The 18773-nt window shown below is 31.9% G+C and overlaps 1 protein-coding gene and 1 long non-coding RNA gene across 5 annotated transcripts in view; one reads left to right on the top strand and one right to left on the bottom strand.

Annotated features, from left to right (window-relative positions):
* The first annotated feature begins 4285 nt into the window (after positions 1 to 4285).
* Hasp (Hig-anchoring scaffold protein) overlaps positions 4286 to 18773 on the top strand; it is a 29350-nt gene continuing 14862 nt past the window's right edge. Inside the window, exons 1-11 of one of the 4 annotated variants that reach the window (XM_074131118.1) lie at positions 4286 to 4720; positions 7290 to 7392; positions 9399 to 9578; positions 9701 to 9892; positions 10698 to 10877; positions 13331 to 13513; positions 14758 to 14937; positions 16852 to 17061; positions 17537 to 17710; positions 17786 to 17990; positions 18111 to 18219. In XM_074131118.1, the coding sequence (XP_073987219.1) occupies positions 4550 to 4720; positions 7290 to 7392; positions 9399 to 9578; positions 9701 to 9892; positions 10698 to 10877; positions 13331 to 13513; positions 14758 to 14937; positions 16852 to 17061; positions 17537 to 17710; positions 17786 to 17990; positions 18111 to 18219 (1887 nt within the window). In that variant the 5' untranslated portion in view covers positions 4286 to 4549. The remainder of the gene's footprint in view (positions 4721 to 7289; positions 7393 to 9398; positions 9579 to 9700; positions 9893 to 10697; positions 10878 to 13330; positions 13514 to 14757; positions 14938 to 16851; positions 17062 to 17536; positions 17711 to 17785; positions 17991 to 18110; positions 18220 to 18773) is intronic. The other 3 variants (XM_074131116.1, XM_074131115.1, XM_074131117.1) reach the window with 3 other exon arrangements.
* LOC141455766 (uncharacterized) lies at positions 12480 to 16579 on the bottom strand. Its single transcript, XR_012459424.1, has 3 exons — positions 16440 to 16579; positions 16071 to 16292; positions 12480 to 13151 (listed from the first exon to the last, which is right to left on the bottom strand). It is a non-coding gene; the product is annotated as an uncharacterized lncRNA (long non-coding RNA).

The following is an 18773-nucleotide window of genomic DNA, read 5'->3' on the forward strand; positions in this document are numbered from 1 at the left end:
TTTATCTCAATACCCAAAATGGTAAGTTAGTTCAAATATTCGCCACGAGGTAGCACTAAACACCCATATATTATATTTATACACCTGTGAAAACTGTTTTTCTTCAGTACGATTTCAGTAATGCAGGAGGGTAGATCGCTTTGTCGCTCGTCTCTCTAAACAAACCTAGTCCGGTGCTATATCTCTGTCATCAAACTTGAAGGTATCACACACAATGTATGCGCCTGTCTTGTCTAACATCTTTTTCATATCATTGTATCGAAGTAACCATTAAAAATATATTTATTCATAAGAAATATTTATTTGTATCATTTATATTGCCCCACCCTCCCTCCCTGCAAACTTCACATACTTATATAGCCAGGATGTACTATTGCACACTCGACAAGGAAGATCCTTTTTTGCATTATTCTCCAAAGAAAACAATTTATTTCTGCTCACTTCCGGTATCATTAATTAACACTGACCTAATACCGTCTAATTGCCATAATGACTTTTTTTAAAAACACACAGAGAAAGAGTAATTAAAATAAACAAAGAAAATTATTAACTAATCAACTTTAGTTCATGCTGCCTCTCCCAGGAAGTGGTACAATCACTGTTTATACTAGCATTTCTCAAAAACCATTCTTTTTATCTCAATACCCAAAATGGTAAGTTAGTTCAAATATTCGCCACGAGGTAGCACTAAACACCCATATATTATATTTATACACCTGTGAAAACTGTTTTTCTTCAGTACGATTTCAGTAATGCAGGAGGGTAGATCGCTTTGTCGCTCGTCTCTCTAAACAAACCTAGTCCGGTGCTATATCTCTGTCATCAAACTTGAAGGTATCACACACAATGTATGCGCCTGTCTTGTCTAACATCTTTTTCATATCATTGTATCGAAGTAACCATTAAAAATATATTTATTCATAAGAAATATTTATTTGTATCATTTATATTGCCCCACCCTCCCTCCCTGCAAACTTCACATACTTATATAGCCAGGATGTACTATTGCACACTCGACAAGGAAGATCCTTTTTTGCATTATTCTCCAAAGAAAACAATTTATTTCTGCTCACTTCCGGTATCATTAATTAACACTGACCTAATACCGTCTAATTGCCATAATGACTTTTTTTAAAAACACACAGAGAAAGAGTAATTAAAATAAACAAAGAAAATTATTAACTAATCAACTTTAGTTCATGCTGCCTCTCCCAGGAAGTGGTACAATCACTGTTTATACTAGCATTTCTCAAAAACCATTCTTTTTATCTCAATACCCAAAATGGTAAGTTAGTTCAAATATTCGCCACGAGGTAGCACTAAACACCCATATATTATATTTATACACCTGTGAAAACTGTTTTTCTTCAGTACGATTTCAGTAATGCAGGAGGGTAGATCGCTTTGTCGCTCGTCTCTCTAAACAAACCTAGTCCGGTGCTATATCTCTGTCATCAAACTTGAAGGTATCACACACAATGTATGCGCCTGTCTTGTCTAACATCTTTTTCATATCATTGTATCGAAGTAACCATTAAAAATATATTTATTCATAAGAAATATTTATTTGTATCATTTATATTGCCCCACCCTCCCTCCCTGCAAACTTCACATACTTATATAGCCAGGATGTACTATTGCACACTCGACAAGGAAGATCCTTTTTTGCATTATTCTCCAAAGAAAACAATTTATTTCTGCTCACTTCCGGTATCATTAATTAACACTGACCTAATACCGTCTAATTGCCATAATGACTTTTTTTAAAAACACACAGAGAAAGAGTAATTAAAATAAACAAAGAAAATTATTAACTAATCAACTTTAGTTCATGCTGCCTCTCCCAGGAAGTGGTACAATCACTGTTTATACTAGCATTTCTCAAAAACCATTCTTTTTATCTCAATACCCAAAATGGTAAGTTAGTTCAAATATTCGCCACGAGGTAGCACTAAACACCCATATATTATATTTATACACCTGTGAAAACTGTTTTTCTTCAGTACGATTTCAGTAATGCAGGAGGGTAGATCGCTTTGTCGCTCGTCTCTCTAAACAAACCTAGTCCGGTGCTATATCTCTGTCATCAAACTTGAAGGTATCACACACAATGTATGCGCCTGTCTAGTCTAACATCTTTTTCATATCATTGTATCGAAGTAACCATTAAAAATATATTTATTCATAAGAAATATTTATTTGTATCATTTATATTGCCCCACCCTCCCTCCCTGCAAACTTCACATACTTATATAGCCAGGATGTACTATTGCACACTCGACAAGGAAGATCCTTTTTTGCATTATTCTCCAAAGAAAACAATTTATTTCTGCTCACTTCCGGTATCATTAATTAACACTGACCTAATACCGTCTAATTGCCATAATGACTTTTTTTAAAAACACACAGAGAAAGAGTAATTAAAATAAACAAAGAAAATTATTAACTAATCAACTTTAGTTCATGCTGCCTCTCCCAGGAAGTGGTACAATCACTGTTTATACTAGCATTTCTCAAAAACCATTCTTTTTATCTCAATACCCAAAATGGTAAGTTAGTTCAAATATTCGCCACGAGGTAGCACTAAACACCCATATATTATATTTATACACCTGTGAAAACTGTTTTTCTTCAGTACGATTTCAGTAATGCAGGAGGGTAGATCGCTTTGTCGCTCGTCTCTCTAAACAAACCTAGTCCGGTGCTATATCTCTGTCATCAAACTTGAAGGTATCACACACAATGTATGCGCCTGTCTTGTCTAACATCTTTTTCATATCATTGTATCGAAGTAACCATTAAAAATATATTTATTCATAAGAAATATTTATTTGTATCATTTATATTGCCCCACCCTCCCTCCCTGCAAACTTCACATACTTATATAGCCAGGATGTACTATTGCACACTCGACAAGGAAGATCCTTTTTTGCATTATTCTCCAAAGAAAACAATTTATTTCTGCTCACTTCCGGTATCATTAATTAACACTGACCTAATACCGTCTAATTGCCATAATGACTTTTTTTAAAAACACACAGAGAAAGAGTAATTAAAATAAACAAAGAAAATTATTAACTAATCAACTTTAGTTCATGCTGCCTCTCCCAGGAAGTGGTACAATCACTGTTTATACTAGCATTTCTCAAAAACCATTCTTTTTATCTCAATACCCAAAATGGTAAGTTAGTTCAAATATTCGCCACGAGGTAGCACTAAACACCCATATATTATATTTATACTCCTGTGAAAACTGTTTTTCTTCAGTACGATTTCAGTAATGCAGGAGGGTAGATCGCTTTGTCACTCGTCTCTCTAAACAAACCTAGTCTAGTGAGTGCTACATCTCTATCATCAAACTTGAAGTTATCACACACAATGTATGCGCCTGTCTAGTCTAACATCTTTTTCATATCATTGTATCGAAGAACCATTTAAAAATAATCTGTATCGAAGTAACCATTAAAAATATTCAAAGTCCAAAGTTGTTCAACAATATGCTTTTCCTTTCAGTGTATGACGATCAAACCTTACCAAACAACCGTCTTTTGGAGGTTGTAATTAAATTAAAAGATTAAATAATAAATGAATTATTATTTTAATAATTGAGTTATAAGCAAAATGAGCTACTATAAACACAAAGAAAATAAAAAAAAATATGCTAACGAAAACAATGAAATTAGAATAAAACCTAATGCAAACCCAGTTGCTTCGATTAATTAATTAATTAAGAATAATTTGTATAAAGAACCTTAATAAGTAGTTGACTTTTAAATATTACAAATAGAGAGTGCTACCGCTGGGTAGTTTCTCTCCTCCTGCTCTCCTCCCGCATCAGTTCATCACTCTCTCCATATTTACTGATTGTATACAGATCGTAAATTACAAAATAAATAAAAAAATTTATATATATTACAAATAATTTAGTTCTTCTTTATGCGAATTACAATCAATACCTGCTTCTTAATCAGAAAATTATAAGCCACATACTAACTTTGTTTAAAATTCTAAGTTCATTTTTCTTGATCTTATCACTTTAAATTTGGTGAAATGTCCAAATGTAAGCTAAAAGGTAATCATTTACTCATAATTTGGTGCTTAATAATGTAGGAATTGTTTTAATATGAACTTTCCGTTACCTGCATAGTTTATGAATGCTTACACTTGTACTCTTCCCTCCAGAATTCAGAGAATCTTATAGGCTAGTGTTGGAGAAGGGAGAACTAGTTAGTAGTTATGTTTATGTAGGGCTACAAGGGCGCGACTGGCCGGCAATTAACGAGCGATAGAAAAAACAAAACTGCATGAGTAACTTTATTAAGAAAATAAACAGCAGACTGTAATATTAATAATCTTCCTTTTCTCAATAAAAAACAAACATTATTGCTTTTCTTATAATAGTAAATCAGGTTTGATTTTGCGCGCACTCTTGTGAATGAATGAGTCGATATGGTCGCGCATGCGTTATTTGTACTCTATATATTGCATTATCTCTTGCTTTATGGGGGTATTTTCTGATTCATAATTCTCATAAGTAAGTTTGCCAGACATGGGTAAGAAGTGGTGGTGGCTGTTATTCCTTTTGTGCTTTGGATCTGTCATTTCTGACGATAATGAAGACTATTCAGCAGAAAGTGAAGATGATGCTAAGGTTTATAAAAATCCTAGAAATTCACCCTCTGTAGAATGTCCTAGAGATGAGGAACACGCAGAATTTATAGTAAGTCTCTTTTATTGAAGCTTATAAAAACTAAAAACTTTCTTTTAACAATAAATAGAATTATAACCAATTTATGCTGTGAATTTAATAATTCATGAAAAATTTTTGAATAGTTGTGAAAGCCATTAATGAATAGATATGTTTATATAAATGTAATTATCTAAAGTTAAATTTAAAAAAGGTTTTTCGTTCTATTTTGGGAGCTAATTAAGTGCTTGGTGGAATTTAAAAACAAAAGTTGGCGGCACAGTGCAGCCAACTAAGATAATTGAATAGCTAATAACGGATTTCGATGATTGCTCGTAAATGTACTTTTTTATTAGATTCTTTTTCTGTGGAGTGATAATTTATTTTTTATTTACAATAGATAGCTATTGCATTTTTTCTAGTTAATTGCTATTTAAAAAAAATTGATAAAAAATGTTGCAGCAGGAAGCTGTACGAGATAAGATAATATTTCTCTTAATATTGAACTTGAAACTATACTCATTAAAAATTAAAATGTCATACAATTGTAAATCGTAAAAGGGCAAATAATGTCTTAAAACATAAATGTCTTTTAACTCTGTCTTTTTTTAAGACAATGAATTCCATTTCGTGTTTGATATATTCAATTTTAATTTTAACATCCGGTTGCAAATATTAAATTGGCCAGAAAAAGAACATCCCTTCATACATATAACAATCTTGGAGTCTGATAGATTTATTGTAATATCTTGTTGAGCGAATTAGCCTTTGAAAAGAGGACGATTTCTGCCAAGGTCGTCTTTGTATGAGCATGCAGCCGCAATCTCATATGTGTACATATGCTTCTTTTTATATTATTCCATTATTTTCTTAATCAATAAATTTTAATATTCAATATTTCTAGCAAACAAAAAATGACTGATTCAAAGAAGTAATCTATGTTAAATCAATATTTTTTAAACGTGATTAATAAACTTGAATTTCAACAAGGACTTTTCCAATTTTAATGTATTTGAGCTAATTTTTTACTTTTCCCTAATCTTAAAAATTTCAATTATAATTTATTTCTTGAAAAAACTTCGAGTGAAAGTGTACATTACCTAAATATAGATGGAGGAGAGGGATGGATTGTCATAATTTGGGTCTACATTATCAGGTAGATCCAAATTACAATTACTTATCTGATTAGATAAGGACAAAACATGTCAAAACCAATATAAAATGTAAACAGCTTAAAATTGTTGTTTCACTTGGGTAATCGCTTTCGAAAAACTTCGAAAGAAATGGTAACATTTACAACCAGATGCTACTGCCAGAATATGCTTTCAGTATTTCATCATTTGTTCTAAAATGTTATAGGTATTACCTTTAAAGTTTGTTCAGAAGGCTAAATATTGTTCTAATTTGATTCAAAACCAGACTTTTCCCTAATATTTGTACTTGAAAAATAACCTCTTAATAAAAGAAAAATTCTTTCTTCTTTCCATTTCTTTAATGCCCTGATGGAATCGTTACCTTGCTCTAAACTCACAGCTCATAAATTTTCAGGAAAGTTGTCTAGGTGCGACTCATCAGGCAACCTAAAGCTTGAAATGCTTTCAGCATTTGTCCGATGATTTTTTTGTAGTCAGGATCTTTGTTATGCCTGAAAATTTCTCAATGACCTCTTTCATAGTAATCCTTTTAAGAATTCTAAACGTAATCTGTTTAAAGATGGTATTAATAAACTCTTGATCAGCCCTAAGCCTTTTAATATTTGATCTGACGAACAAACCTTCCTTCAATTTTGCCCCCGAGAGGTCTTAAAACTAGGTGACTAATTGAAGCATTCTTCTCCATCTCTTGGAAGTGATTTCACGAATTGCTTCGTCAATCCCGATTTTATGTGGAGAGGTGGTAGGAGAACTTTATGTAGAGATCAGCTTGCAACATGTTGATGCTGGTTTCATTAGCTCACTCTGAAAGTTCTTTTCTTTCAAAGTTATATTTTTCGGCATTTTATATGTTGAATGCATTGATATAAATTAATTAATAGGAATTTTGACTAAATTTGGTTCAAAAAATTGAGAAAAAAGTACTAAGTTTGAAGAGAATTTTGCATTTTGTGGCAAATTCTGACGTCCGTGATGTTTTTCAAAAAAAATTTCGTTTCCAGCTTACCAAAATACATGTAAATTATATGTATCTCTTACTTAGTCTCGTCGAGTCTTCTTTCTACCCTTCGAATTAAGCTCATTTCTGCAACTTGCATTTCTGGGGTTACATTTCAAAAAAGGTTGGAAAGTTTTGAATGATTTGGGTCAGGTTGACATTCGTTTACTAGTCATTTTGCATCCAACAGAATTGTGGTCTAGCATCTTTTAGCATCCAACGGAACTGTGGTCTAGCCAGATTTTTAGAAGGCTTGACAATTGCGAAAACTCGAAACTAATATTACGAATAAATTACTTTATTTAATTGTGGCCTTTAAACCACATTTACTCGGCCTCACATTTCTAGAAACATTAATTTAAGATTCACTCTGGGATTTAGGCTACCTGAAAAAGTTTCTAAATCGTGATTGCCACGGTTTCCTTAAATTGAACATTTTTTTTTCTTTCAGGGTCAAAAATGTCTGCGGAAATGTTCTAATGATGAAGACTGTAAGAGTAAGAAAAAGAAATGCTTGTGCGATGGTGTTTGTGGAATGTCTTGCATTAAACCAGGTTATGTGATTTTAATTATCTTTCATTTCATTCAATAGGCATTTACCATTACTGACGTTGCAATAATTGAAAATGTAGTTAAATTCATAGTGCTAGGTAATATCGCTGATTTTATCCGTTCTATTACGCATTATTTTATTTTTTTGTACTTAACCGTTTTCGGCCCTTCATACAACATCACAGGTTAATTAAACAGTTTGGTGTTGAAAATTTGACATACTATGTATCGTTGCAAGAAATTCTCTACGATAACAAATTCTCTACCCCAAAGTGATTAATCAACCTCTAATGATAAATAAAAGTCCAAAAACGGTCACAGTTACAAAAATGATGCGTGCTATGATGGATAAAATGCAAAATAATTATTGCCGATGTTAAAAACCAATATGGAAAAAAATTTACTTGTAAAGAAATATTAAATAAGTGAATTAATTAACATTAAAATATCTAATGGTTTAGACATATCATTGAGTTCTATAGGGAATTATAATGTATGAGGAATGACCATGTTGTTAGTCAAGAACTCGCTACTACATTAATTTGTGGCTTCCATATGCTTTGATGTTTTACCTATTACTATGCAGATCACATTCTGTCTGTCAACCGAAATAGTCTTCCAATCATCTGTTCTGACCTTTATCTCTATTATATGATTTGATAAATGTTTATTTTTATCTTAAATTATTACACAATCTGATGGGATCTAAAGTAAATGCTTTTCTCTCTGAATCTTTTGAACTTTCGACTTTTTTGTTGCTTTTATGAATTAAATTTAGTATTATGGCAATATTATATTGATTCAAAATTCTTAATTTATTTACTTTGAATGGTATTTTCATATATTGGTTTTAAATTTTATTGAAAGAATTTGACTCGAAGCTGGGTGAAAATCATCATTAAACTCGATGATCTTATTCTGAAACATGGTCCAATCAATGTTAAAGATATCTGTTTTATTTCTATTGTTATTATGGTTAAATCCAACTAGAATATATGAGAACAAAGGAGTGGGCCAAGCGGTTTACAGTCAATGAGACACATTACCATCTATCATAACTACAACCTGCTCTCCAACGCCTCAAACCTTCCTGACATGCGCTTCTTCGAAGCTCGTTGCAGCAACAAGCCTACACAATTGGAAGAAACGCGCTATTTTCACGCCTTACCATCAGAAGTACATAAGGAGTGCTCTAGTCCAGTCAAACTTGCGCTGACTCCTACTGGCCAGACTAATCGAGAGTCACCCATGAAGAAACCAGTCGCTTCTAATTGGCTGGAGATATTGGAAAAGCATCTGATCTGCTGAGAACCCAAGACTTGAAATTTCTTTCCAGAGTTTTCGAGGTTCTCTGGGTACACAAAAAATGAAGATCTCCAATATAAATTATTTTTCACTCTTCACTTGTTTTATTCAAAGTATTTATAAAAAAAAATACGTTGAATAAACTTTAGATTATTAGTATATAAATCAAGAACCCTCAACTTCTAAATTTTATTTCCTTTTGGTTTTTCAAAAAAAATCTTCAATCATCCAAAAATATATATAATAGATATATTTTTCTTCAAACTTCTTCAAGATATAATAACAAAACGGAGAAAACACATTAAAAAACTTTCAATTTTATAATTCTTTTCAAGATTGTTAAATTTTTCGCATAATCTTGTCCATACTTTTAGATTTTTAAAAACTATCCTTAGAGCCAATTAAATTTAACAAAAAGTATTTCGAAGCACGATTTGCCAATCGATGTAATTAAGAAACACTAAAAGCTTTATATAATTACTGTCATAAAACTCTATTAGAGCGCAGCCCGAGACAGTTAGTTCAGTCACACATCGAATTTGGAGGTGGAATTTTCTAAACCTGAAATAGTTGTTTGTTTCCGCTTTCTTGTACACAGCTTTTTCTAATGCATAGGTATATATATTTATAAATATATTGTAATCCTTTTTAAAAATATTTTTATAGTACTGGAGAAGTTAATTTTAAAAATATCATTTTATAGAACGGGAATGTGCTGATCTCCAGTCGCCATCACTGGGTTCGGTGACGTTGAGTGGTCGCCTTTTTGGTGATTCAGCTACCTACACATGTGATCCTGGTTACCATTTAGTTGGTCTTAAGGAAAGAACTTGTCGAGGGGATGGTGAGTGGACTGGAGCGCCGGCCCAATGCAGACACAATGGTTAGAATCTTTGTTCAACATTTAAGCTGTAATGAAATGTTTGAAATAAATATACTATTCGAATATATAACTGTTTGATTTTTTTTTTTTTTTTTTTAATTCAGCTTTTAATTACTTTACAGTTTTTTGTAAAGAGCCACAGGAAATACCGCATGCACGACATAATGCACTACCCCAGCAGACAACCTTTCCATTAGATACCGAATTACAGTATCAATGTCATTTAGGTTACACTACTAAAGGATTCCCAACAGCTAAATGTTTAGCACTAGATAAGAGCGCATCATGGTTTGGTCCGGATATCACTTGTGAACGTAAGTCATTTAATAGAGAATATTAACCATATATAATGGCACTAGTGAGCAAGTTGTCGATGGATGCGCCTGGAAAAAAAAAATAACCATATCCTTTAAGTATATCCGTGTAAAAAAAAATTATTTTCCAAAAGTCCTTAGTTTTTATATTTTCACTCTTATTATTTCTGGACAAATTTGAGAAATTTTTCGAGGCAAATTCAAACAAGAAACAATTTGCTAGCAACCGCAGCATAATTTAAGGTTCGGTCAGAGAGAGAGAGATATTTTATAATTGTCTAGGTTTTGACTAATATGATTTCTTTTTTGAGGCCTAAAAAAAAATATAAATAAATAATTTTGGTTAAACTCCAAGTAAATTACTGTATTGTCTTTTTCCTTTTGCATTAAGTGAACGTTGGTGTAACAATGTAAATAAATAAGATTGTCTAAGATTATCATTGTATTAAACTATTTAACATGACAAATTGGAAATACCTTGGAACAAACTGTCGCTCTGAGCTCTATGGACGAAAATGAGCGCAAAGGATTCGTTTATGGGAAGTAATGTAAAAGCAGTACAATTTTTTGAGTACAATGCCCACAGTAGAAAAAATGGTCGTTCCATAATAAACGTCCGTTAGAAGATGTCTCGTAATTCATCGGTTTTGTTTTACCAGTTTTATTTAATTCTACAATGGGCGTAATTGATGTACTCGTCTATCTCCAGCCCTAATATAAATTTAAATATAATTAGAAATTTTAATCTAGAAATGGTGCAAAATAAATTACCTCGAATATGTTTTTGTTTTGTACTATTTCGTAGCAAAATCATGTGGCACACCACCCCATCTATCCAATGGTTACCACGTTGGCGACTGTTATACATTTGGTTGCAAAATTACATATTCTTGTTCGGATGGTTATGAACTTGTTGGCAGAAGTACTAGAGTTTGTCAAGCGGATGGCATTTGGTCGCCTAAAGAACAGTTGCCTGCCTGTGTGCGTAAGTAATAGTGTTTGATTATTTATTCTACTTTTCAGTGTTCATACTTAGTGTAATTACATCACACTTTTAGTATAATAATAAGAAAACTGGATCTGGATGAAAAAGGGGACATGATAATGAATTCAATGTCTCAAGTTTTCAATTTACGCAAATTTTAGAAAGATTTTTATGGCCTTTCCATAAATATGAATATTTTAATGATGATGATTATTTTGTTTGGGATTCACCCACTAAATTATTAAGATATTAAAAGGTTAATCAAGTAAAAGGTTTCACATGTTCACTTTGAACTAACTCCCTTTCAATTAGTAATTAAGTAAGAAAATTTGTTTTACAACTGAGCTGCCCTCAATAGTTGAAATTAGAAGAGTCATTCTAAGAGAAAATTTCAAAAGTTGTAAAATATTATTTTTGAAGCAAGAAGAGTTCTAATCCACCCAAAACAAAACATATTTCAGCTGAGATGTATTTTCTAATAAAGTTTATTAAACTGACCGATCCATGGACCGACAATTGGAAAACACTCTCTTACCTAAACACTTGTTTGATTGTAGTAGTTACCGCTGATTATTCCAATATAAGGCAAAACGTACTTATTAAAAATCAAAGTCTGCAGAAAATTTGGTAGTTATAGTTGTTCATTGTTTTTGGTGACTGATTTATAGTTTCAATAAGATAAAAAAATAAATGCCATTTCAGTGGAGTAAAATTTATTTTTTCTGCAACCATGTAGTGAAGTTCTCATTACTCAATTAAAATCAGCTGTGTAATGCCCAACTTCCCACACTAGTGGGGGGAAATTCCCATTAGTGTCACTTTCCGCACAAGTGAGTGGAAAAACTTTATTGTGCTTCCTTGATATAAGAAGTTTTGTTATTAACATAAATATTTTCTGTAAAACTCTAATAAGCTTATTTTAAATAATATTAATAATAATATAAAATTTATTTCATTTAAATAATTAAAAAACGAATATTAAAAAATGAAATAAAAATGGAAAGGAATATAGAAATAAAAATAATACTTTAATAAATAATTAGATTTTTTTAATTATAACAGTTAAAAAGGTTATAGTGTTACCTTATAGAAATTTAAAATGGATTCTAGTGATGCCTGTTCAGAAAACACTCCTCCATCAATAAAAGAAACAGCAGAAAATGTAATAAGTAATGTAAATACGTAAGTAATGTAAATAATTGTAATATAACAATAAATGTTTATAATAAATAAATTACTTTTTGTAGACTGTAAAAATGAAATTTTTAATTTTATTAGTTAATAAATGGTTGCAGAAAAATGAAATTTTTAATTTTATTAGTTAATAAATGGTTGCAAAAAAAATATAATATTTAACTCTAGTGTAAAGTATTTTCCTCACACTCGGCAATTTGCACTTGCACTCGCATCGCTTCGCTCGCTCGTGCGTGCAAACCCTGCCTCGCGTGAGGAAAAGTACTACTTTCCACACTTGTTAAATAAATAACTATTGCCAAGCTTTCGACCTAGGGACTAGGTCACCTTCAGGGCTAGTTTAGAAAGTAATACTTTTACTTTAAAAGTAAGTTCTAAACTAGCCCTGAAGATGACCTAGTCCCTAGGTCGAAAGCTCGGCAAAATAAATTTTACTCGACTGAAATGGCATTTATTTTTTTATCTTATTGGTTGTTATAGTTGTGAGAAAGTGGTTGTACATTATATCTATTCTGACTAAATAACTTCAGTCTTTAAATCTTTTGATAAAATCTATGAAACATGGTATCGGCAGTGTTAACAGCAGATTAAAAATGGGTTTTAATGTTTACATTACTTGCACACGTTATATCTGACTCCAATATGAATTTTTCTCTTATAATTTTGAAACTGAACCTGACTTCATATGTTAATTTCATTTCTTGATACATATATGTTAGATGTGAGATGTATGTGTGACTAATTTTTTTCACAAAGAGATTTATTTGTAATTGACAGCACTGAAAGACAAAGTTAAATGAGTTATGATCGTTGTTGTCATTTCGAAAGTGGCTAATCGCCGTCTATTTTATAATAATATTTGCGACCATATTAGAGTCATAATAGTGCCATCCGATACTATAGTATTGTACAGATCTTAAATATGTAGATAAAGATAAGAATATTTCGCCTTCATATCTCTTTATCTAAAACGTGATGATCCAAAACTTGAAAAATAAATGAACTGAGAACAAAAAGTTCTGCCTAAAAAGTAATTCATCGAGATTATATTTCTTCTTTTCTTCATCCAAGTACTTCATCCTGGAACAAAAATAGAACACGCACAATCAGATTATTCTATAAGCTATTCTTCTAAATAAGCGGTAGAAAATAATATTTATTAATACAAAAAGCAAAAAACAGAAAAAGAAAATGAAATGTTAACAAGTTGAAGGAAGTATTTGTTGTTGTGCGTGTGGTTCTGATCTATGTTTGTCTAGTTGTCACAGCCGTCGAGTGTCCAGTACCAGAGAGTCCACCGTTTGGCACTGCTGTGTACACATCCTGCCAGTACAATAGCGTAGTGAGTTATGAATGCAAATATGGTTACACTTTGGTAGGAAATGCTACGAGACGCTGTGGAGCGGATAGAAAATGGTCAGGCTCTCCACCTAAATGTCAAGGTAGGCGCTTTAATCAATTTCTTTGGTTTTGTCGTGCATTTAATGGGAAGAAAAAGTATCACTCAAAGCTGCCTTATGAAGTAACGAATACATTAAGATTCGTTTATTTCTATTTTATTTTATAAATAATTGATCTAGGTTAAAAAAAAAAAATTTTCTTCTGAAAAGTAATTATTTTGTAATTTTGTTTTCTTAAATGAAAAAGGTAAATTGAAAATGCACTTTTGTGAAATAAAAAGGAACAGTTGGATTATTTGAGATTTAAGTTAAACATCTACTATTTATTATTTCCGAGGTATTTTACCACTTATTCGACAAATTAAACTTGTATTTGTTTTAACTTGGGCATTTGGAAACGATATGAAACAATAAAATTCAAGTCCAAATTCTTTTCACGCCAACAAGAACTGTTTACGAGCATTAAACGTACCGAGGTTCTAAGACAGAAGTTAAGGATATCTCACACGTATTGTAACATACAGCTCAAATTCGCCTTTGGTGATAATATAATTCTATAGAGAGACAAAGAAGTAACAGAGATTGGAGAATAATTATCCTAACTCCTTCCTGAGGTTAATCTAATTCAGGTGAGTAAATCGTTCGTAAAATGGTTTAAACTCATCAAGTTCTGCCGGCCCTATTCTTGATAACACTAAACAGACCGCCTAAGCTTCCTCTTTTGGACGTAGCAACTGTCCAGGAACATTCTGTTCAATTGCGATCGCGATCCACCCTTATTAGGGTTTAGAGAAAACGAGATAGATTTGCACTTTTCTCTAGTGTCTTTCCAAGGAGTTTCGGTAATTGTAATATCTCAAATAAGCAGGGTGTCCCATTTTATTTTGCAGCTAAGTGTGTACTTTTCAACGTTTTTATAGATTAGTGACAAATTAAATTTTTAATATTTGCAAAACTTTTTATTATTTTCCGTTAATAAAGAAACCTTTTGAAAAGAATGTTAGCTAAGTGCGATCAAAACTTTTTCAAACAGTAAATTAAGTTTATTATAATTTTTTTAAGGAAGAAAATCGCTTTTTTTTTTTCTTTTTTGCATATCTGCCTGCGAATGAGCATGCCCATTTGTTCCCTGGACAAGTTTTGCAAAACAATTTTTATTACTTATCAGCATGAAGCGGCGCACCGTTCACTCTTTCATTTTTCTATTCATTTGTCTCTTCATTCACAAATCCTTTTTCTTTTTTTTGTGTTTGTGGTTTGTTTTTTCTTCTGGCACCAAATTACAGTGATTGATTGCGGTAAACCTGGTCCATTGTACAACGGCTGGATTGAAAACTTGGAAGCGGGTACCGGCCTGGGAGCTAGTATTATCTTCAGATGTCATGAAGGCATGACATTGCAAGGCAACACAAGTTCAGTATGTCAACTGGATGGTACCTGGAGGTATCCACTGCCTTTGTGTCTAGGTTAGTGAATCAGTAATATTTTACTGCTTAATATTTGTTATTTAACGGTGGTATACACTATTTCAATAATTTATTTCCTATTTCTACTTAAAGGTGCTAATTATAGGTGAAAAAAAACTGCCGTTTTTTAATTGATTATCTTTTCTGGGTCCTTTTTATTTACAAAATTAGCTGAAAATAAAGCAATCTTAAAAGTTAAGTATAAGGGTTGATTAAACGCTAAATCAGCAAGTATCTATCATTTCATTAATACTTCATTGATATCAGTAATTTTACTGATTAACTTTTCATCAGTATTTTTTAGAATTTATTAGATAACCGACCCTAATGCTGGCGGTTTTTATCTACGAAATACGTTATAAAAAATAAAAGTAATTATGAGGCTAAAGATTTCAAAAACTTAAAAAAAAAAATGCTTACACCGACATACATCAATGATTTGTAGTAATCAAGCGTTAATAATAATAGGTTATAATTAATTTGGGATAAATTAAATTATGAATGAAATGGCCAGCATAAGGGTCTGTGTCATCTAATGAATTCTAACAAATAGTAATGAAAAGTTAATACAGTAAACTTAATCAAATGATATCAATAAGTATTAAGGAAATGTTGGGTAGTTGCTAATTTGTGCACTTTTTAGCGTTCAAACGACGCTAAATACTGATGAAAAGTTAATACAGTAAAATTACTGATATCAATGAAGTATTAATGAAATCTATCAAGATACTTGCTGATTTAGCGTTTAATCAACCCTTATACTTAACTTTTAAGATTGCTTTATTTTCAGCTAATTTTGTAAATAAAAAGGACCAAATATCATCTGAACTGTATCTGGAAACTTGCTGGACGTTATGTGGAAATGTGTTTCCGTCTGTCGTTTTATCACTCGCATTTTGTATCCTTTTTTGAAAAGTATTCATCTGGGTGATCTAGACTGCAAACGAAAAGTCGTAAATTACATTTGAAAAGCTCTGTTAAAATGTTATCAGTTCGAAAAAAAATATTATGGGAGTACTTGGAAGTTATCGTAGATAGAGCTGAACAAAACAAAGCTAACAAAACCCAGATCCACCTCTATGTGTAACTATACAGTATTTGGAATGTATATAAATGTGTTTATAAATGCGTACCTGATCCTTTATGAACCTCGAACGAGTACTCTTCCAAGTGAATAATGTTAATTATTATGCTTCGAATTTGATTTATCAAAAAATTCTATAAAGTCATGAAGTTCTTTAACTTCATGGATCTGACTCCATCAGAGAATGACCAACCCCAACTGGTTGAAACAATTTTTTTTTTTTGCGATCCTACAATTTAGAAGAAGTAACAGCGGACTTCAGTTTCATATCCTACAATTGATATCGGCATCAAATTCAACAGCTCATCGAAAGGTGAGTAACTACCAAAAAAACATGGTGGCTACTTTTTCAATACTAGCTTCAGTTTTTAAGTTGAATTAAAATAATAAAAGTTAATAAAAAAAATTATTTACTCACCTCGATAATAAAAGTATTATAATATTAATAACACAATAATACCTAATACTAGTTTTTATTTGTTAGTTTTAATCATTTACGAATCTACTAGCGTATGAGATTAGTTTCATTAGTGAATGTAAGAGCACTTCAGATCTATCTCAAATATATCCTAATAAACCATTTTTTTTTATGCATAATTTGTATTTTATAATTTTCACACAGCAGTTCTTACTTTAAGAAATTTACTGTAGCATGAATCAATCACTTAGCATTTTCGCACATTGCACCTAGCACAGCTGTAATTACTTCAGTAACACAAATCAAGGAAATAATTAGTTTTCGTTATATTGATAATAAATATTTAGAGGACAAGGTTTAAACTAAAATTGCATTTTATTATTATGTTTGTGATAACTTTGAATTTTTGCAGCCCCTTGTGTAGTACCAGTTGTGGCTCAGGGAAGAGTTTCTATAAATGCCGAAATGAATTCTTCAGCGCATGTAATGTCCGAACCTGTACTCGTAGATCACGGAAAAGAATTAATATTACAATGCGAACAAAGATACGAGGCTAATACTAGTGATTCGCCCGTAGTTTGCAACAATGGATCTTGGACTCAAATACCCAGATGTATACCAGGTAAAAAATTGTATTAACACCTTTTATGTCTTTTAAATCAGTCGCAGGAGTTGATTAAGGAGAATAACTACATGCATTTTCTTAACAATATGTTTTTTTTTCCTGGGTGAACCAACCCCCTCAACATTATATTAGAGGAAGTATTTATTACAACAGAATTCTGTGAAGACTAAATTTCATACCTTTTTACATTTTGTCCTTCCCATATGTCCGAACTATTGAAGCAGAAGTAGTTCTATGTCCGAACTACTGAAGCAGACGTGGTTTTTTACAGGCAAGGTTCAATTTCTAGGGAAGTCTTTATTTCTTTATTCGGCTTCTTGTGAAAAAGGCATAGCTAAACCTTTTGTTTTATAGTTACCATAACTATTGAGGTATTGATTCTGGCAGCTTATGTATTTTCCAAAATAGTGATTATAAAAATGAATGCTCCTTATGTAATAACAGTTTTATCTTTTCGTTCTTATTTTTGAAGCAAGATGCAAACAGTTGCCAAATGTGCCAAAAAATGGAATGATAATAGCTCCCAAAACGGATCATGGAATGAAAGCCAGATTTGCATGCAAGGACGGTTATGTTCTTAAAGGAGAGAATACCACTGAATGTAGATATGGTACCTGGAGTTCTGCTCATCCTTATTGCCAAGAAGGTAGTACTGTTTCTTAGACTTCTTTTTTTTTAAATCTGTTTATACGTAATTTTAACATTTAATTTTTCTTGTCAGTGCATTGTCCATTTCCTGGTTACGTGGAAAATGGGAAAGTATTATTAGTTGGTAATATGGGTCTTTATGATTATCGGCCTTATGTAAGGAAAGTTAGCAACAATAAACAGATCATGTATGAATGCAATAAAGGATACACGCTGTTGGGCGACCCTCCTGGCGCCACATGTATTGGTGGACATTGGTCACCCAAAGAGTTGCCAAGGTTCCTTATTCTTTTTTAATTAATAAATTTTTGTGATTAGCTGATTTCTTTTGTTTTACATATACGTTTTTTAAAGTATACACTATTAAAGTAAAAATTAACTGTACCTAATGTTATTAGATGTGTGCCCGGTTTACACCCAAGATTGAGATGGAGCAGAAAAAAGAGATCCATAATTTTAAGAAGGTTAAGAAGAATAAAAAGGGCTCTAGGTGCAGCAAATGCACAGGTATTTTCAAATTGGGTATATAAATACCTTTTTTAAAAAACAATTCGTAATCGCCGGTTGTGTTATCTCAAGTTCAGAGAGTACTAATTCATATCTAGACGAAAATCTTAGACTGGCTGATTGTAAGTGTTTAGTAAAGGGCCTATTTTCCCTTTATCACCCATTGGAATCTCTGAGGCCAGTAGCCATGGTACGCCCTAAATCCTATCTTGACATGCTATTACCTATGTCATGGACTTGATTTGTAATTAAGTGGTCACTTTCCACAATATATCTGTGTAGCTCGTTTATCTCCCGCATTCAGTTTGCCCTTATCTAAGCTCAATTACAACTTCAGTGAAGCTAAGTACTGAAAATAAATAGTTGAGAATTGTATTAATTCCTGTAGTTGTAATTACTATTTTGTGTCCATGATATTAGTTGAGGTTTACCGGTCTTAAAAGTTGGAAGAATCCTTTACTGGATTTTCTCTGAGCTCCTAAAACCTATTTTATTTCTTTAATTTAAGGCGAGCTAATATCTTTGGCGCCAAGCTCAGTGCGCTGTTGGCTTCT

The sequence above is a fragment of the Rhodnius prolixus genome, unplaced genomic scaffold (genome assembly GCF_049639745.1).
Source record: "Rhodnius prolixus isolate KJV_2025 unplaced genomic scaffold, Rpr scaffold_4, whole genome shotgun sequence".
In the NCBI taxonomy this organism is placed as follows: domain Eukaryota; kingdom Metazoa; phylum Arthropoda; class Insecta; order Hemiptera; family Reduviidae; genus Rhodnius; species Rhodnius prolixus.